Consider the following 21,846-nt stretch of genomic DNA (forward strand, 5'->3'; position numbering starts at 1 on the left):
TCTGCTTGATTTCTGAAGGATCATGTGACTCTGAAGACTGTAGTAATGATGCTGAAAATCCAGCTTTGCCGTGCCATTTTAAAATAATGATAAATACAAAACTGTCCATTTGTTTTTCCTTTATTTTTGATCAAATAAATGCAGCTTTGGTGAACATAAGAGACCTCCTTTCTAAAAAAAAGTTTTTTTTTTTTTTTTATGTTACTGTTTAAAAGAGACAATGAAACATTTTGCTGAATTAGTATTTATTTTTATTTTTATTTTTACTTTAGCTTTGTTGGACCGTTATTGTATTTGATATATTTTTAATTGAATTCTTAACAAAATGATGTTTTATATAACACTTTTCACATGTCTGTGTCCAACAGTCGTATCGGTCTGGATTGGGCATGTTCAGTGGCGGACATCTTGCGGAACCTGAATGTTTCTTCACAGTGGTGTGCTGTTGTGGCAGCTTTCACTGATCACTGCATCCAGCAGTTACCACAGCAACTTAAGAGAACCAACCTCTTCACTTTGCTGGTGCTCGTGGGATTCCCTGAGGTATGAACGAACATGCCACACGTGCACGCTAACACACTTAATGTAGCCCTGTATTAAGTTAAATGTAGAATTATATAACAATGTGCTGTTACAATCACACTTATTTGAAGATGCAAACATTTTGAAAAACCTGCTCATAATTAATGTGTCTCTTGATATTAGGTTCTGTGCATGGGGACTCAGGCTGTGTTCATCGATAATGCCAACGAACAGCACAGCATGATTCTGCTCAAACACTTCACTGAGAAGAACAGAGCTGCTGTGGTGGACGTCAAGACTCGCAAGAGGAGAACAGGTGCGCGTAGAGCTGTCAATGGGTTCTTCACACTTATCACACTCATCTCTCAAATTTTCTCAGCTGTAAAAATACCAGAGCTGCACGAGTCTTTCAGCACGGTCTAAAATCACATGACTGCCAATGATATTCAAACCCACCTTCATTTACAAAGGGTGTGTCTGCTTTACTCCCTTGTTTAACAGACTGTTTTTGTATGAAGTTACCTCTTAAGTAAACTTACTGGCTTCTAAGGCTGTGTTTACACTTGGCATTTACATGCGATCACCATGATCCAATCAAGCAGATCGGATCATTAGCCAATCAGGACACGGTGTGTTTACATTTGTTCATATTAAGTTGCCTCTGTATCTGGATAACCGGATTTCTGTTTTTGCATAATATTTAAATTAGGTCTGTAGCACAACACCAAAATAAGAGTAAAGATGATACAAATTAATCAATGTCCCAATTGCTTTCACTCACTCACTTTACTTTCCTGTGCAATCTCCAGTCTTAGATCAAATTAAGTTTTTTGAATGAAGGAATACTTCCAGAGTTGATCATAAAAAAATAACTGGGTTGATCATGTTAAACTGTCACATCATCGATCATCGGGGGTTTAAGGTTACCGTATATAGCGTGCAATGACTATATGGGAGATTAATAAACATGCTGAAACAATAAAAACATTAAACATTTAAAACATTAAAAAATAAAAAGTTTATTCCTCTGGCTAAGCAGCGCACGCTCTTCATTAAGATCTCATGACTGATCACAGCTGTGATTGTACAGGCGATCGCCTTGTTCAGATAATGTTGCACAATTAAAATGAAAAATGACAGACACAGTATCATGTGAGTCTAAATAAACTGTTTTAAATATTGACATTTATTGTAAGGTTTAAATAAGTTTAATTTGTCTAAACTGCGTCTGGACATTATTTTCTGACAGCCACGTAGGGAGACTGGGCGGGGATTTATACGACGTCCACCTGTGAATGCAGACACGATGGCTGGATTGCTTTTACATTACACTGAGATCCAATCACAATGCGTCCTCCGATAACATTCCGATCAGAAGCACGCTTACACTTCTCTTTTCAATGTGTATGTGGACAAAATCCGGATACAGGTTGCATGTTAATGTCAAGTGTAAACGCAGCCTAAGGCTTTAAATATAACAGCAAATATTTGATGACTGCAATGTGTATTTTTCTATTGTAAAACAAGCATATGCTGAAAAACAACAAGTGTTTTTGTGATTGAACTGGCTTTCAAATTTCAACCACTGAAAGTATGTTGTGCGTAGCAGAATTGTAACTTCAGAATTGAAGTCGATGAAGACATCTTAGTAGACAGGATGTTCAATAAACATTCAACTAGGACTTCTTAACCTCAGTTAATGGCTGCGTAGAGGACATTTCAGAAACACCCATGGTCACTCAAAACAAGTAATGGTAAAAAATGGCATTAATGCGACTTTCTGTGTCTACTGTATTTCCTCTCAGTGAAAGACTACCAGTTAGTCCAGGCCCATGAGAGCAGCAGCAGTAGGAATGATGTGGAGTCTCATGAGGGACAGGCTGTGTCCCTGACCTCCGCCCACCTGAGCTGCTACCTGAAGAACTTCACCTCTATTGTGAGTCACCTGCTGCAGGTCGAGGTGGAGAGCAGCGCCCAAGATGCTGTGGAGGCCACCTGGGTGCTCTCTCTCGCTCTTAAAGGACTCTATAACACTCTGAAGGTATTCATCTGACGCCTAAACTTTGTGTGTACACATTATATAAACTTTAGTTTCCAAATACATTTTGGGGTCATTATATAAATACACAACAAGTCTTGAGTGGTCATGTTTTCCTTTGTTGCAGAAGCACGGTGTGGATCAAGCCCAGGAGGCCATCCAAGGCTCCGGCCTGATGCAGCTCCTGGTCCGTAAGTGCAGCAAGGGCACAGGCTTCAGCAAGATGTGGCTTTTGCGAGACCTAGAGATCCTCTCCATCATGCTTTATTCCTCCAAGCGAGAGATCCACTCCATGGCAGAGGACGGAGACACCGAGACCGATGGAGAGAAGGAGAGAGAGAAAGAGCATGACTCTGATCACTCCAGCTGCTGCGCTGATGATGCTGATCCAAACAGACTGGATCCACTGGAAGGACTGGATGAAGAGACAAAGATCTGTTTCCAGGTTACGGTTCAGACACTCATCCTCTGTTAGATGTGGGCCTTTTTCACCTCCTTCTGTTCTTCTCATATCTTGAGAAGAACAAGATCTTGAATCATCAGATTGGTTGAGTGTTGTAATTGCTCCTCACCAGCTGAATTGGAGAAGTAAAAGGGGGTGGATAATTCACAGTACTAGAATGTAGAAATTAGTATGTAGAGGAATAATTAGCTCTGATATTTGTCTTGCTCTTAGATTACACATGATGCTCTCAATGCCCCACTGCACATCTTGAGAGCCATGTATGAGCTCCAGATGAAGAGGACCGACTCTTTCTTCCTTGAGGTGCAGAAAAGGTGAGTCACACTTTAAATTAGCATTTCTGTTATATAGTCAAGTTTTACATTTATAATGAATGAGCTTAATAATGTGCATACCCCTTGCAGTATCAGAAATAATATATGAAAAAATAAGAGACACAGGGTCAGATTTACTAATTAGGGCAAATTAGCGTGAGAGCGCAATTCCAAAAAAGCGCCAATGGGAGTGTAAAGTTCTTCTCGTGATCACCTTGCATGATTCATTTAAATACTCTCCTCCCATAAATTTTGCATCTGAAAGAACTCCTACAACTGCATATGCAATAAGGTCAGCCGTAAAAATAACTGTTCACTTCTTTTCAGCACTAATTTTTCACTGCGTGTCTTTAGTCAATCCTGACAGTAGTTTATTAACGGCAAAAAGGGGTTTTTGCTGGCGCAAACTGTTAGTCTGGCCCATAGTTTGACTGAAATTACACAAATCTGTGCATCAGTGACTTTTTGATCTGTAATCTCTCAGTGAGCGGTTTATTATAAAACACATATTTTTAAAAATATTTTAAATAGGATCATCCATTTTTATCGATCCTTAATATCTACACAGTGCTAAAGTTATTGTGCAAAATTTTGTGAGGGGTGTGCAAACTTATTAGCAGAATTGTAAATAAATATTGTGTGTAACTCAGTTGTGTTAAACAAAATTAAAGACTTTCTCTTAAATTATCCTTTTTTCTAAAATATCATCTCAAAGGTTTGACGGTGATGCTATAAAAACCGATGAGACTATTCGTACGCTGGCACAGAAGTGGCAACCATCTAAAAGACCTCGTTCTGAGGAAAGAAGCACCAAGGCTGTAGATACTGATATTATCATTGTGCCCTGTGTGGTAAGACTCATTTTAAGATTAAACTTATATTTTGTGATCTTGAGTAAATTAAGTTAATTCACTCTACTTTCTTTGACCTTAGTCTAAACCCACCCGGTGTGAACGAGCCACAGAAGAAACGAACGTCATCACACAGAAACTTATCACCAACAGCGAGAGTGACCTGCAGCTGAGTTACGCCAAACAGCGGCGCACCAAAAGCTCAGCTCTGTTGCATAAAGAGCTGGACGCCCGCAGTAACAAGGCAGTGCGACAGTACCTCTTCAAGGTGAATGAGGCCATTGCTATCCTGTACGCGCGTCATGTGTTGGCGACACTGCTGGCCAACTGGCCTTCTGACACACCCATCAGAGAGGAAGACCTTGAGCTGAGTGGAGCTTCTCACATGGCCTACATACTGGACATGCTCATGCAACTAGAGGAGAGACCGATGTGGGAGAAGGTGAGAAGGGGATTTGTAGTCAGGATCTAAAATGGCAAACCTGTGAGTGAGTTGAGAAAATTTACAGGCAGGAAGTATTTGTTTCTTTCAATGAAACTGTACCATTATTACTAGCATCAAATTCTTCCTCATATATTGCATCTCAGATCTTGCAGAAGGTACTGAGGGGCTGCAGCCAGAGCATGCTGGGTAATCTGTCACTGACTGCATGTCAGTTTATGGAGGAGCCTGGGATGGCCGTGCAGGTCCGGGAGTCCAAGCACCCCTATGACAACAATACCAACTTTGAGGTATGAATTCCATTTTTTTATTTTACTCAAAATCCTTTGATCATGATTGAGTCTTTCTGGTCAACTCAGTGTCATCCTTTTTGCATTGTCTCAGGATAAGGTGCACATCCCTGGAGCGATCTTCCTGTCTGTGAAGTTCGACTCGCGCTGTCACACAGAGGAAGGATGTGACGAGCTCCTGATGGCCAGCAGTAGCGACTTCCTGCAGGACCTGCACACTTTCAGTGGTTCTCACCAGAAATGGACGGACTTTGAGATTCCTGGTGAGAGTTTGAGAAAGTGACATGTTTGAGTGCTAGTGGTTTATAAATAAATCATAACAGACTCACGTTTACTTGGTTTGGCCTCAGAATTGGTCTGAATTTCTGCATAAATTGGTCATATAATTAAATCATATCAAGAGACTAAGGGTGCTTTCACACCTTCTTCAATTAGTTTGGTTGAATCCCACTAGAGTTCGTTGTCCCCCTTGGTGCGGTTCGTTTGGGCAGGTGTTAATGCAGCAATCGCACTCGGGTGTGCACCAAAAGCGGACCAAACAAGCATACTGAGGTGGTCTCGGTACTCTTTCAAACGAACTCTGGAGCGGTTCGTTTGTGGTGAGAACGTGATCCGACCTCGAACAGACCCAACTGCCAAAGAACATTTTTGGACTAAACCAGCTGCCGTAGTCAGCTGCGCTGTGTATTATGTCACTGTTTAGCAACATTAATGCACGTCGTCTCCTGAAGTGACTTGCGTTTGTTTATTAAAACATTATTTTCAAGCCGCATCATCGCTTCATTCTCAAATGTTATTGTTTGCCTAAAGTGGTGTAGAACTATATAATAAACTATGACCAGGGATACAATCAGCCCGCGCAGTCGTCTCTCCATAGTAAAAAGAGGCACGTTGTCTGCTGGATTTTCCTCCTCTTTTTTTTTACTTCCAAGAGTTGGAATTTCCACGCACGTTAATTCTGACCAATCGAAGTGCAGTTATGGAAATACATTCAAGACACATCTGGCCAACAAGTGATGTGGATATTGTCACGTGACTGCATTTTGGTTCGTTTCATCAACTGATTTGGACCAGAGCAATCAGTGTGGTGTGAAAAGGAACCAAAACGCCTGATGCTATAAAGTATTATTTTTCGACCTTGGTCCGGACCAAATGAACAGAACTACAGATGTGAAGGCACCCTAAGTCTGCTTTTCAAAAGTAGTACACAAACATGATGGTTTGCTCTTAGCTAAACTGAAACTGTAAAGATGCCCAGTATTCTTCCTGACCTTTGTGTTGGTCTGATCCAAGTACAGGAAACGTTTGGTGGAGTTTATGCTGCCAAAAAGAAAACCAACCAGATATTATATCCAATACTTCCCAAATCAAATAACTGACTTTTCTCTATACGAAGACCAAAGCAAATAGTTAAAATATAATTTGGAAAATATTGACTTTGTATTAAGTTTGAAAGCTTTTTGGAGAAAAAAAATACATGTAATTAATTATAATAATATAGAATATTAAGATAAACAGTAAAAAAAAAAAATGAATATACAAAGTTTTCCAAAGTTATTGGGTTACACTTTATTTTAAGGTGTCATTGTTAGTGTAATTATATATTTAAGTACTGAGTAATAATTAACAACATGTACTTACTATAGTAGGATTAGGGTTTGGTTGAGGGTTAGTTGCATGTAATTATGCGTAATTTAATGTTATTACTATGGTAAGTACATACAATAATTGGTAACACTTTATTTTACAGTGTCCTTGTTACATCTGTTGCATTAAACTTACAGTATTTAATAAATATCTAATAAATATTTATTTATATATGTTGATTTCTTTTTCTCTAAAAATTTTCACTGACCCCTGGCACCCCTTTTGTGGCCCTTTGGAGGTCCCTGGATCCCACTTTAAAAAACCCTGGTTTAAGCAAAATGTGTTTGTCAATTGTTGTGATGGATTCAAACTAATTTTATGTCCACTTTTTATAGAGATCCAGGTCAGTCTAAAGGGTTCACATATGGTTTCCTGCATTTGTATATCTGCTGATGTACATGCATTTTAACTTTAGTTACAATGACAAATGAAAACCTCTTTTTTTCTCTTTCTCCTGTAGGGGACACTCTCTACTTCAGGTTTATATCAGATATGAGTAACACAGAATGGGGCTACAAGTTCACTGTGACTGGTGGCCATCGAGGGCGCTTCCAAACTGGTACGCTTTTGCAGTCATTTACTTAATAACTCTTGATGTCTGTGACCAATGTCCTCTAGCCACTGTTATTCTTAAACCTGTGCTGTCATCATCTCCCTGTCTGGGTACTATCCTCTACAAGTACACCCTCTAATAAGCCACAAAAAAAAGAAATGTCCATCTTATTCATTAAGCATTTCACTTGAGACTTGAATTCTTACAGTCTTTTAGGGATGTAATGTTGGTGTCTCTCTTGCTTATTTTCAGTAGTAAGCTTCATTTACACTGCAGTTTGAGAATCAGAGGGGGTCGGTGTGCACGGACGTGTCTCTCAGCGTGTGAGAGCGTTAACAGCCCCAAAAACAATCAATGGCCCTGCCGACCCTCCCATCATAACTAACATTTAAAATGAATGAAGGCAGTCAGTTGGGTGAACTCTCGTGGTTTTGGCAGTGACAAGTGAGCTACTTCTAATGCTGGACAGAAAATGCAGAGCGACATGTCACTAACACTGACTGTTAAACCATAATGATTGTATATCTGAGTATTTGTCTAAATAAATGAAAAAATATAACACTAAAAACTACGATCAGTCATTTAAATACTGAATTTAGGCTTCTTGAGATTTATATTGTACAGTATAGAAAACTAAAACTATTAAAAATCATTTTCATTAATTGAAATAAATCCAAAATAAACTAAAAATAATTATTGAAACCTAAATAAAAATGAACTGAAATAAAATAAGTTTAAGTTCTAAATTTACTGTAACTAAAACTGAAATAAAAATAAAGCTGAATTATTAAATAAAAACAAAAACGGATAAAATTGAGAAAAGCATAAAACAAAATGAACTTAAACTAAAATTATAATTATAATCAAAAATGAACATCATCAGTCAAACTGGTAACCCGAAAGCTGCGGGTTCGATTCTCAATACCGGCAGGAAATGCCTGAGGTGCCGAGTAATCGCTTCCTGGGTGCTGAGGTGAATATCGGCCGTGTGTGTGTGTGTGTGTGTGTGTGTGTGTGTGTGTGTGTGTGTGTGTGTGTGTGTGTGTGTGTGTGTGTGTGTGTGTGTGTGTGTGTGTGTGTGTGTGTGTGTGTGTGTGTGTGTGTGTGTGTGTGTGTGTGTGTGTGTGTGTGTGTGTGTGTGTGTGTGTGTGTGTGTGTGTGTGTGTGTGTGTGTGTGTGTGTGTGTGTGTGTGTGTGTGTGTGTGTGTGTGTGTGTGTGTGTGTGTGTGTGTGTGTGTGTGTGTGTGTGTGTGTTAACTACTCACTGCTCCTAATGTGGGTGTACTTTGATGGGTTAAATGCAGAGCACAAATTTGAGTATGGGTTACCATATTAGCCTTCACGTCGTCATGTAACTGTCACTTACTAATATATAAATAATACTAAAATAACAACGTAAGATTACATTTAACAGTGTTAAATTATAAGTGTTTTAAAGAATGATAAAATATGCAAAATGAGCATGAACACTTCATTATCCAATATCTACTGATATTGATGAATGAAAGAAAAAAAAAATGCTATGGTACCAATCTATTGATCATACCTACAGTTAAGTTTATCCATTACAGAATTCTCATCCACAACCCAGGTGCCAAGGCCTTTCACACACAGACGTTTTAGAACGTGGGTGCAACAGTCATACTCCTCCATATAGAGCATGTTTGCTTAGGTAAACAATGTAAAACACTTACTGGTATACTTAAAATAATTCTGTGAACTGGCCCTTAGTATAAACGTCTGAGCATATGATTGATCATGACTGTCAGTGAGTCATGAGTCACTTTGAACCCTTTCCTGAGCCTTGTCCACTTATAATCAAAGAATTAATAGACTTGTGCACCTTTTGCTCTGTTTCTGACGTTATTATTCTATAATGGAATATCAAATGAGTTTCCCCAGCCATGAAAGCAGCGCCTTATTTATGAGGTCTGCCAACTCATTGTTTTTTCACAGATGAGGCTTAAGAGGGTAAACAAGAGAAAGAAAACAGCCCCACATGTGAATTTATATTTTTTTTCAATTTGCAAGTTAGATGGGTCCTACTGTGTATTTTAAAATGTCTTTAGTATGTAATGTTGCTGTTTGAGTACGGTATAAAAAAAGGTCTGCAATGTTACACAGCACAAAGTCCGACTCCACTCTAAAGAGAGTTATTCCATATTATCAGTAAAAACTGTTTCTGAACTCGCTAAAAAGCCTTGATTGTAGTCTTGAGTTTTCTTCCAGGAACGTACAACTCACAATATTCCTCATTTAAATAATTCCTTCCCAAGGCATACACAAAAAAGGGGGTGACGTCTGATTGAGTTGCGTTAGTAGTGTGTTGTTGAACTGGCGTTATAGTTAGCATAGTTACAGTTATGGCTGCACGATATTGGAAAAAACCTGACATTGCGAGATTTTGTTTTTCTGCGATATGAAAACTGTTTCACCAGCTGGCTTGAATAGCTGTATCTGAAAAGAATTAATCATTCTTCAATCATTGTGTGATATTGTATAAATATAATAGAAGAACGATACAAATGAAATAAATAGTGCTTTATGTTTTCCATTTAAGTCTAACAGTATTCAGGTACAGAAATTGAATAATCAAATGTAAAATAACCCTGAGAGAGGCAGAAGAGAACGGAACTGGCTGTTCCGAAATTAGTTATTTTTAACGTCTTCTCCTTGAATGGCTTAAAACCACTTGAATGATTAAACCTAAAACCCGTGTAAATGATAAACTTTCACTCTATGATGGTTAAACTTGGCAATTAATCAGAATTACATGCGTTTCAAACTGTGGGGCCTGGTCTGTACGGATCACAGATCAACTACGGTCCCTATACTTGACATCACACATCCTGCGACATGACTATCGCAGAGGAGCACATCGCGATATCGATGCTAAAACGATATATCGTGCAGCCCTAGTTACAGTAGTGTTTACAATGCCTCAGGAAGCCTTCGGAGCTGATACTCACCGGTTATGGTAAGGGGCGCGTTGCATTTCCGACACGCGCTCTAAGCAGTAGACCAATCATAATAGACTGGAGCCGGCTGACCAATCAAAGCAGACTGTGCTTTTTGAAAGGTGGCTTTTAAAGAAATCTAAACTAAAACAGAGTTCAGACACTGGGTGAAAAAACAGATGCTGCAACAATGTAAATTATTATTTTTTAATTTATTTTTTACATTAAATAATAAAAGTGTATTGTAGCAGACCTCATGAACAATGATGAACATAATAGGACCCCTTTAAATAATGTTCACATTTATGTTTTTGAATCTGAACAGGTTTTGAGATCCTGAAGCAGATGCTAGCGGATGAGCAGGCCCTCACTCACCTCCCGCTGTCTGACATCTGGGAGTGGCAGGTGGGCGTGGCTTGTCGGCAAACAGGAAACCAGCGGCTGAAAGCCATTCATCTGCTGCTGCGGCTCCTGCAGTGTCCGTCTCAATGGTGTGTCCCTTCTTACCTTTCTGATAGCGCTTTTTAACAGCTGACAGCATTTATTAAAACCAACAAAAGGCAGCCGCATCATCCTGCAGTGCTTTATAGCTGACCCAATATTCTGGAGAGAAGAGGCAGCAACTTCCTTTCAGAGCCTGGTTCTGTCAGGTCAGTTCTGCACTCTGTGGATGGCAGGCCCAACTTGACCCAGTTTAACACGCCTCAAGTGAGCTTATCTTCCTCTCACTCTGCAACTTTTCTTCTTGTTTCTGAAATTCCATGAGTTCAGAAATGCTTTTGAAAATTGAATCTAGGGGCCGACTTTTAAGCACACAAATATTTAATATCATCTTATTGGCGGTTTTCCTCAACCACTTCTTGAGTGGTTTATACTACTCCGGCTCATTCTTTTGTGCGTTTTGTTTTGGTGAGCAACTGAGCATCCAGATTAACACAGCTTTTGCATAACGCATCTGACAGTGGCTTTCTGCCTTCATTGTTCCCATGGCAACAAGGTCACATGTCAGGCTGATTTGCATAATTTCCATGGTGTTTGGACACAGTTACATCATCATCATCATCAGCAGCAGCAGAGAGACCGTGTTTGAGAGAAATAGAGACATTAACCTGTGGTGTCAGATGAGTTAGCGAGGTTGAGGAATAGCCCATGCAAATGACCACCTGCTCTCCGCAAGGAGAACATTAATCGGGTGAATGAGATGGCCACATAGTTCAAATATGAGTAATGATAAAGCTAAGATCATTCAGAGTGCAATGACCTCACGTTTAGATTGTTGTGTGTGTGTGTGTTAACACAGGGGTTGTGACCTTACACTTCTGCGGCCGCTGTGGCAGCTCTTCACTACTATGGAAAGTGGTTTGAGTCAGGACCCCACCAGCATCACGGTCCTCCTTCCTCTCCACCGCGCTCTCACAGAGCTCTTTTTCATCGCCGAAGCAAAGGCCATGGTGAGTGACCATCTTCTTCCTCTTCTTCCTCTCAGGCAGCTCTTCTAAAAACATTCTTGAGAAAGCAATCCATCTTAAGCATTCACCTCAGCTACAGATCTTTTCGATTAAAGCTAATTAGCTGTTGAAATGAATGGTTTACGCAATAATGAACATTCCCTCACGTATGCTGTTCGCAATCACGTCTGTCCAACACCAATGAAATTGCCAAAACCCCTTTTAATTCAGCCATTGAATGGCAAAAGCGGCATAAAGAAAAAGAGCACAGGATTTTTGAACACCATTTTGGAACATTTACACTGTAAATTATTAATTGATTTTCATTTCACTAATCCTTTTTATGAGATATTTGAAATATTTGCATGCTTTTAAATAATTATTTACACTGCTGTTGTAAAAAAGTTTGATGCCACAGCAAATACACAAATGTTATTTTTACTTCAAATAAATACTGTTTGTTTGAACTTTCTGTTCATCAAAGAATCCTGGGAAAAATGATCAACTTCACAAAAAAATATTAAGAAGCACAACTGTTTTCAACATTGATTTTTCTTGAGCAACAAATCAGTATATTAGAATGATTTCTGAAGGATCATGTGACACTGAAGACTGGAGTAATGATGCTGAAAATTCAACTTTACCATCACAGAAATGAATGACATTTTACAGTATATTAAAATAGAAAGCAAGTGACATCAGGTGATAACATCAGTCACATTTTTGTATAGTTTCATTTAAGGTGCATCATTTGTCTGTATCTTTGATTTCTTAATCTTTATTTCATCATTTATTTTGGTATGCGTTTAGGATCATGCATGTGTAACAGATGTGAATTGTTCTGTCCTTCAGATAGGGATGATAAAACAGTGACAAATGTGTCCCCTTCCAAAATTCCTGATGCTCCATTAAGTTATTTATCCTGGCATTGCTCTGTCCGGACAGTTGCTTTTTATGGAGCATATTTATTGAATTCTGGGAGGCGTCCAGGTGACGTTCAAGTAATTGTTTTGTGCTGTCGCAAGGAAATAGTTCTGTGATGAAATGTGAAAAACTGGACTGGAGAGCATTAGATTTTTAGTGTCAGATTTCATTCAGTCTGAATCATGCCAGGGTCTGTGAGTGTCTGTCAGGGGAGCTGCTCTAAAGTGAGTCTTCCCGTATGATTTACTGCATTTCTCATATCCACATGCGCAACTGTCTATTGAGTGTGTATGTGTCTCTGTCCCAGAGTTCAGCATTTGTATGCTACACTCAAACTCCAAAAATAATAGAAACACCCACACAGAAACGTACAGGCCTGCCATTAGCCTTAATGGCCACATTTACTGGTACATGGTGTAGTCTGCAAGACTTGATAAAGCATTATGGCTGTTTGTAATACACGTCCTGTTTACCGATGGTGGATCCTCAGCTCAAACTCACGGTTTAACGGGATCTCCTTTATAATCCATACATATATGTGCAACAATCCAAAATTGTCCAAGATCCATCGCAGATTGCATCCATATTCATGGTAAATTGTTGCAGTGGCCTCTTAAACAATGTGTGAAAGACAACATAGATACAGACTTCAATATTTGTCTTTCTTTGTCTATCTCTTTAGTTTTTTCATGTGAATGCAGAGTATTTGGGCACTTTTCACTGGTTAACAATAAGTATTTGAATGCAATGAGTTTTTACCAATTGCTTTCAAGGTCATTTTTAAGTGAATGTATGAAGTGAGTTTCTCTCATGTTCATAGCAGAGTAACCACAGGTGTAGTTCATCACAGTAACTGTTACACTAATGTTTGACAAGCAGTGTCAACATACTTTGTCTTAGTTTTAAACACGCCTATTGTTTATAATTTGGAACGTAACAAACTTAAACTGGGGAAATGTTTTACTTAGTGTGTTTTGCTATATTTCTTAAAAATAAAATCCACGTGTTTAGATATTTTTGTTATATAATGCAAGGACTTATACATATGTAAAAGTGGCTTCAGCTTCCAAACATTTTATAAGTGCGTGGGAGAGACAAAAGTGGGCACTAGGGGGCACTAAGACACCTGCTCCTTGTATTTAAAGTAAGTCAAAATAGTCTTCAAGAACACCATAAAACACAGACAGTTCAGAGAGATGCATATGAACATATGCAGCACATGATATTTATAGATATAAACAGCCATGTCGGGTAATGTCTGAGTGAATGGCTCTCTTTCTTTGACCCTGTGAATGGGAGGAAAGTTTTTATGACTACTCTTTCATCACTGAGCCATAACGCTTTAACAGCCAAGTTGGACTCGAATATGAAGTGGTTTGTTTGTGTGTGTGTGTGTTTGAATGAGATCTGTTTAAGTGAGCATTAGTGTTGAGGACTGACAGGCAAATGGATGAAGTGAGTGTTTTGCGAGAGTGTTGAGTGGTTACGGTAGTAGACACTCAATACTGTTTGGCCTCATTATGAAGAGCCTTAATCTCTACCACAACCGCTGCTCTTCTCAGAACTGATCATGACTGATCTATTGGGGGTTTTTTTCAGTTAGGCAACGATAGAAAATGGGATCAGAACACTGAACTAATGGGAGATTGTCAACGCGTATTTGAAAGAGCGTTTCAGCATTTGAAAACTCAGCTGTTGCAACGTTTGAGTCGGAAATGAGACGGAAAGAAGAAAAAAACGATAAGACGTTCAGACTTGCTATGTCTTCCTCTCCTGTAGTGTAGTAACACACATTTCTGCTGGATGACAAAAAAAAACCTCCTTCACAGAGGAAGTGGTTTTGAATGTGTTCTGACATGACAAAAGCTGCAGCCTCTCCACAGTCTTCAGAGAGTTCTGTCAAGAAGCATTCAGATGTCTAGATGCTGTTCGTTTGGGTGTCGAAGTAAAGTGCGATCTGACCGGCTTCTGTTAACCCAAAGCATTGACGGCAATCCATTCATGAGCTCTCAGTAAGGATGTTTGACAAGGTTAAGGAGACTGAACAGGATATTGCAATGGATGCATCTTAGTTTTTTTAATGTTTTTATGTAGAAAAACAGTTATTTACATTTAAAGGGTTAGTTCGCTCATACATGAAAAATGTACTCACCCTAAAGTTGTTCAAAACCTGTATGAATTTCTTTCTGCTGCTGAACACAAAAGAAGATATATTGAAGAATCAGTTGATGGGTCCCATTTTTCCCTCATACATATTCTTCAAAATATCTTCTTTTGTGTTCAGCAGAAGAACAAAATTTTCATTTGTGGATGAAGTAAACCCTTTAAATGGTAAATGGACTGCATTTTTATAGCGCTTTCACAGACCACTTCACTTTATGTAATGTTTTATTTTTTTTCAGCATGATTAGTGAATAGAGGCAAATAAAAATATATATAGTTTTAAATGTTATTACAATATTAAAATAACTTCTTTTTTTTTACGTCATTTATTTATTTGATGGTAAACTTAATTTTCAGCATCATTACTCCAGTCTTCAGTGTCACATGATCCTTCAGAAATCATTCTAAATAATATGCTGATTTACTGCTCAAGAAACCATTCTTATTAATATCAGTTGTGCTGTTTATTATTTTCGTGGAAACCATACATTTTTCCCCAAAATTCTCTGTAAATAAAATCCAAAAGCATTTATTTGAAGTAGACATCTTGTGTAACATTTATAAATGTCTTAAATCAAAGTGACTGAACACTGATATCTGTATGCAAACTTCCCTTTAAATGTTTTTAAGGAGATTTAGGGCCAATCCCAATTCTACCCCTTACCCCTTCACTTACCCCTTCCCCTCTGTTTTGCTCGTGCACGTGAAGGGGTAGGGCTGTCTCGATTCTCTTTTGGTTGGAGGGGGAGGGCTAGGGGGAAGGGCCAGATAGCCCTTCAAACGAAGATTTTTCGGGACCACACTTCAAACGAAGGGGTATGAGAAGTGTCACTGCATACACCGGCTACAGACGCAAAATGGCTGCCCAAGCAAAAAATTAGACCATAAATGTAAGAATTGTTGAGTTTAATAAGTATTTTAACAACAAATAATGATTTACTTTATGTTACATTCAATCTTGTGTTCATATTTACGGTCAGTTCCTTCAAAGAAACGTTTGTAAAAAAATCTCCTCTCCCCCGAACAAAGCACACAAGCTACTGGTGCGTTCAAGTCATCTCGTAAAGATCGTATTTATGAGTTGAACGCACATGAACGCCACACAATGTCGTATTTCACACAGTTTCACACAGTAAATAAATAAATAGGTCAAAATAGGACAAACATAGGTCTGTACCTCAAACGTGTTAATACAACACCACAGAAAACAAGTCCTGTGCATCTTGGAAGTTTGTGATAAACATCGGCGCATCTCCTGTGACGTAGGCGACGACGTATAATGACGTGTAACGGTGTAGTAGTGGTGTCCCATTTCTTAGGGGAATATTTTCACCCCTACGCCTTGCCACTCTGTTTCAAGGGTCAAGGGGAAGGGGAAGGCGAAGGGTTAGGGGTAGACGAAGGGGAAAGGGGTAGAATTGGGATTGGGCCTTACAATAACTTTTGTGCTGTTCTTGTCCCATTTTCCATTAGCATTCACATTTCTAGCCTAGCATGCCATCTGGAGTTTTATGAGCACATTTTAACAATCTATGGCTAATTCCTGCCAATTGGTGCATGAGTATGCATTAGCCTTATCAACCTCGTTGTGTGTTGTTTACCGTCACATGAACATATTCTCTGACTTTTCAGGGGTTTTTTTAACAACACAATACTTTTTTTAAACAATCGACTTTACTGTATTGCTATGCATACTTTACGTAACGTTTATATTGGCTTTACGGTTCCAGGGTTCCACCATGCACCCTCAAAAGTTCCCTGGAGATTATGTGTAACAGAAATAGGCTTTAGACTTTGATCAATGTGAAATACCTGGAAGAGTGCAAATACTCCTACCTCAGGAAATTAGATCGCAGCGGCAGGGCTGATTTAGATGATGTCTGGTTTGATTCAGAGTCATGTCATCAACAGTATGGTGCTGTTCCAAACCCCAGATTAACAGCTCATGTTGAGTCAGTCTATGGTGAATAACAGTGTAGTCTGTCTAACTGGCCTTGATTTGAACTGGCCTCTCATCAGATTGCTCTCCTGGCAAGTGCTATAGAATAATTGCAGCTTGTTTTCTATATCAAATGTGTTCAGTTCATGTTGTGGGTGAAAACTGAAGCTGGTATGTGTCTTTTCATTTGTCCATCAGGAGCAGGACGTTCTGCAAGAGTACCTTCTTGCTCTCACTACCAATGAACAGCTGGTAATTCGCACTGCACAGGTAAGACAACCACAGCCACTATGGTGTTCATAAATTGTTTTTATTTACAGGGTTCCCACGGGTCCTTGAAATCCTTGAAAGTTTGTGGCCCTGGAAAGTTTTTGAAAATAAACATGCATAGATACAGGTCCTTGAAAGTTGTTGAATTTATTTTGTGCGAGAAGTTTTCAGTAAAAAAATTCCGTATTATTCCCTCCGGTCTGCTAATGTGTTATTTTGCCAACACTTCATGGCCTATGCATACTAATCCAAATATGTTCAGTCAATGACTGTATATTGTGTTCAATAAACATAAAACATTTGTGATGATAAATATTTTATTTAATGTAATGTTGAATTGCTTTGCTTGTTAAGATAATGTAAACCCATGAGGCAAGAAAAACTTAAAGGATTAATTCACTTTAAACTGAAAATTAGCCCATGATTTACTCGCCCTCAAGCCATGTATATGACATTCTTCTGTCAGACTAATACAATCGGAGTTATATAAAAAAAATGTCCTGGCTCTTCCAAGCTTTATAATGGCAGTGAATGGCCATTTCTGTTTTGAAGTCCATTAAAGTGCTCCACACAGCTCCGGGGGGGATAATAAAGGCCTTCTGATGTGAAGCGATGTGTTTGTGTAAGACAAATATTAATATTTAAAATGTTACTACAAGTTGCGCTTTAAGCGTAAGTAGACTGCGTATATTCGTTTGGCCAGAAGCTAGAATTTTACTTTGTAGCGTATTTAATATGAATATTTTTCTTACACAAACTCATTCCCTTTGCTTCCGAAGGCCTGTATTCCGTGTGGAGCACTTTTATGATGGATAGATGCACTTTTTTGAGCTTCAATCTGATGGTTGCAATCCACTGCCATTATAAAGCTCGGAAGCGTCAGGATGTTTATTAATGTAACTCTGATTGTATTCGTCTGATAGAAGAAAGTCATATACACCTTGGATGGCTTGAGGGTGAAAAAATCATGGGCCAATTTTCATTTTTAAGTGAACTACTCCTTTAAAAGTATATTCAAATAAATTAAATTCTGGTTATATGAGCCTAAGCTCTTTTCAATAAAATCCATGCAAAAGTTAATATCAGATAATTTTAGAATACAGTATAGGATGTACCGAATATTATTCAGTTTTATGCAAAACATAAATACGACAAATATAATATCAGATCTCTGTCATATGGCCTACAATAAATGCAAAAAAAAATGCTTTTTTGCATAGTTGTGTTTGACGCATGAAAACTGTAACAATGTATCTTACAAGGTAACACGATGTAACCTTGCTCTCACTTGAAATGTGTCCCCACATTAAGTTCTTGAATTCGAGGGCATTTGGCCTGGAAAGTCCTTGAAAGGTCCTTGAATTTAAAGTTAACCAAGGTGTGGGAACCCTGTATTTATTTTTCATATATATTATTTTTTACTTTGAAGACTTTATTTTTCATTTTTGAATCAAGAGCAGACATCATAAAAGCACTAGCTAAAAAGAACCGGTAGGATGGACATCATCATTGATTCAGATTTTACCAAATTCACATATAGAAATAGTTTAAAGATCTGTAAGTTTGAGGAGAGTTTGTAAGCTGTTCCTAGAAAATGAAAATAAAAACGTTATTCCTAGTTCAGACCAGGCTTTATGAACATTCATGAGCGTGGAGAGCATATGGCATAAACACCACATCTGTATCATTAAAAATTAGATAAGCGAAAAGATGGTCTTCCCTTGTAAATAATGATAGACTGTCAATTAAACTGGTAATTTAGAACATTTGCTGTAATTATGTAAACAGAAACTTTATACAAGAAGCGTGAGTACCAGAGATTGACCAGTTTTAGTAATTAATTCTGTAATCATATTTTTAATCTGTATATACCAATTAATAATTTGACATATAAGAAGAGAAAATAACGGATCTTGTTGTACAATATACAGTAAGTAAGGGTTGTGCAGTTGATGAAGACAAATAAGGACAAGAAACGGATGCACCTATCTTCAAATGAGTACATATGTACACTGTTATATGTACTACGGTTCATATAACAGGAGCCACATGGGTTCTCAGTGGCATTGGTTTACTGCTTAAAGTGAGATGTGGCAGAGCCTAGTGCAGTAACTCGTGCTGTAAAGCTGCTAATTCACAGGAAAACCACAGCACAGTGAAAAGGTGGATGCTTTTCAAATGGCTTTGATGGATGGTCCCACCATATGTTGATGAGGAATAATGATCCTGTAATGTCTAATGATGTGTAAAGCTTGTTTTATTAGCACAACTTCATGACTGACAGTCATTGTACGGTATTGATACTTGATGAAAAATTAATGAAAGTGTATTTTATTATGACTATACAGTAGCGATCTCATTTGTTGCTTCTGTTGCAGTAATGTTCGTTTTAGTACAAATTCATTAATGCAATTTGAGAAAATACTTCTCTAAATTTCTTGCTTTCTCTAAAAATAAGAGTCTACAACCTTTGTTCACATTGAGATAATGGCAATAGTGACACAATTGCCTTTGGTGAATAAATATTTGCGCTCCTTATCACATGATGGCTCTAACCAAATATTATGCTAAAACAGCTGAACGTCAGAAAGGATATTGATAAAAACACCTGTGTTGACTCTCACATGAGGCGCATGTGTTCCCATCCTCCATATTCGTGTGTGTACGAGTGTGTTTGTGTGTGGGCTGGGGGCAACTCTGTTGCTTTTAGTCATTAACCCCATTATCGCGTTGGGTGTGGCGCAGCCTCATCTCCGCCACAGGGACGGCTAAAGGACCACATTGTGATGTGTAGGACGGGATTAATGCTCTCTATTTATCTTCTCCCTAGCACCTTTTTAGCTTCAATAAAAACATGCTTGTAATATTCATGACAGACAGCCAAACAAGTGGTTTATGTTGTTAACCAAATAGTGTTTTTGTGCCAAAAAAGTTTTTAAATGGGTTGAGCAGTGGCATATTTGAAGTGTGATGATAATTGTGTGTTTGTGTGTGGGTGTTTTTGCTGAGCTCTGAGGGCCACAGGTGTGTGAAACGGTTTGATAAATTACCCACAATGTTTTGCTTAATGGTTTTATTCTCTCTCTCTCTCCCTCCCTCTCGTTCTCTCTGACTTTTTCCCCCCTCCCCTTTTTCTTTCTTTCTCCTTCTGCACTCACTTTTCTTTATATTGTTCTTTCCCCTGTTTTATTGCATAGGCGCTGAAGAACATCGCAGCCATCAGCCTGGCCATTAATTACCCAAATAAATCCACTAAGCTGCTCAACCTGTCCCCGTGAAGGAGGGATGAAAGAGAGATGGAGATGAAAGACGGGAAGCTTGCCAGAGCCCCATGGGTACGGCCTTCTGCGCTCGGCGGCTGCGGCGGGAACGGGCCACATACGTTTTCCAGAAAAATCCACCTGTAAACCCACCCCTTCACTGTTTAATCATGAAGTGAGGGGCACGGTGATGTTTCATGTCTCTTCATAAATGTTTCCTCTTGAAATGATGGTGAAGGATATTTCCTCTTTCTTCTTTTTTTTTTTTTTGGGCTCACCTTGTCTGTTTTACCTCCTCGTTAACAATGAGAGTTTAGTGGGCTGTGCCAAATTAGTTTTTCACTCATAAGCACGTGTTTCTTTCCCGCCCCTTAGTTTTCTTTGCCACCGTGGGCAAGACAATCGATCAAAGTAAAAGCAGGTCACCTTCCCTGCCTCAAACACTCTCCCCGGACACGTCGCCTAAAAATACGAAGCTGCCGACGCAGTCTCATCCTTCAAAGTGGCCCGAGACTACATACGATTCACAATATTTTGATATCGATCCAAAACCGTGGGGCCTTGTCTCTGTTCTCCCTCAGTGGAGCCTGATGAGCTGATGTTTGTTCAGTGCTAGCGGTTACACTTGAAAACCACATGCTTCTAGACAAATGGTGGCTGATGTTTGCGAGTAAAATAAAAAAACTAAACAATGTTTGATGTGCCATTCGAGTGCAGAAGGCGCCGTTTGCCTATAGAGAGCAACTCAAAGTGATCTTTCAACTGATTGTGGGCTGGTTAACAAAGCTATGAAATGTCCTCGTAAGTGGAATGTCAGTGCTTGTGTCTTACATTGTCACGTCCCAGATTCTCAACTCACTCGTAGTGCAGCATACCACCAGGAAATGTAGAGCACTATGTACAGAAATATCACTTTATGTTGTGCTGCATGCAACACTGGACTGACTCATGATGTCCATTACTGTTTGGGGCATATTGGTTGGTGTTTTATAGATCTATTCTGTAATATTACTGCGGTTGGAGATGTTCTTAAGTGTTTGATCTGTTAAATGATACACAATTGCGAGTTTAGTGGACGTGCAGAAAGGTGCAGAACTTGATAATCATAAACTTCATCCATCGAAGCGGTTTCCTTCTAATTTAGCGATTGAGACTCACCAGTATTTTAACTGTGGTGACATGGATACGGTTATGGAAGTTGTGTTGCTTTAAAAATATATATTTATTATCATTACAGGGACATTTTAGGGTGAATCTTGAGTGAAGCATTTGATTGGCTAACAGAGAGATATGTTGCTGTTTTTCCAGTCACGTAAAGGTTCTTAGTTCTAATCGATGTTTATCTAAATAGTTAGCCTATTTTATTAATTGTCATTTTTGCCCTGTAGCCAAGTGTTTCTCTTTTTTTATGAAATATAGCTTTTTGTTCTTGTCAGGGGTATTCAGGTCTTTGATTTTTATTTCAGTTTGATTTAATTTTAGTTGGAAAGGGATTGAGATAGGTTGTTATTTATGCCAAAGAATCATTGTTGTTTGAAAAAAAAAATGTGTATTTATCTTCCAGAAGAGATATTGGGGGGTGGTTGGTGGTGGTGGTGTTATAATTGAAAAGAAAGCTCCAACGATGGACACAGATCCTTTAGTCCTCAATGTTTTTGTTTACATACGTACTAGCATGGAGCGCTGGCTACGTTTGGTGGCCCTGCTCAGCCTCAGTTCGGGTGGAACATTTCAAAATGTCTGCCAGGAAAACTTCCTGTCACTA

General features: G+C 38.7%; 1 protein-coding gene across 2 annotated transcripts in view; it reads left to right on the plus strand.

Moving 5' to 3' along the window:
- The window catches only part of zzef1 (zinc finger, ZZ-type with EF hand domain 1), a 49,369-nt gene extending 27,727 nt beyond the window's left edge, over positions 1–21,642 (plus strand). For both annotated transcript variants that reach the window (XM_079608352.1, XM_079608353.1), the window contains exons 41-54: positions 369–543; positions 706–838; positions 2,328–2,563; positions 2,688–3,005; positions 3,237–3,337; positions 4,053–4,188; positions 4,271–4,630; positions 4,777–4,920; positions 5,015–5,183; positions 7,028–7,126; positions 10,403–10,568; positions 11,378–11,528; positions 16,750–16,821; positions 20,019–21,642. In XM_079608352.1, the coding sequence (XP_079464478.1) occupies positions 369–543; positions 706–838; positions 2,328–2,563; positions 2,688–3,005; positions 3,237–3,337; positions 4,053–4,188; positions 4,271–4,630; positions 4,777–4,920; positions 5,015–5,183; positions 7,028–7,126; positions 10,403–10,568; positions 11,378–11,528; positions 16,750–16,821; positions 20,019–20,099 (2,341 nt within the window). In that variant the 3' untranslated portion in view covers positions 20,100–21,642. The remainder of the gene's footprint in view (positions 1–368; positions 544–705; positions 839–2,327; positions 2,564–2,687; positions 3,006–3,236; positions 3,338–4,052; positions 4,189–4,270; positions 4,631–4,776; positions 4,921–5,014; positions 5,184–7,027; positions 7,127–10,402; positions 10,569–11,377; positions 11,529–16,749; positions 16,822–20,018) is intronic.
- The last annotated feature ends 204 nt before the right edge of the window (positions 21,643–21,846 follow it).

Source organism: Phoxinus phoxinus (genome assembly GCF_949152265.1).
Source record: "Phoxinus phoxinus genome assembly, chromosome: 3".
Lineage (NCBI taxonomy): Eukaryota > Metazoa > Chordata > Actinopteri > Cypriniformes > Leuciscidae > Phoxinus > Phoxinus phoxinus.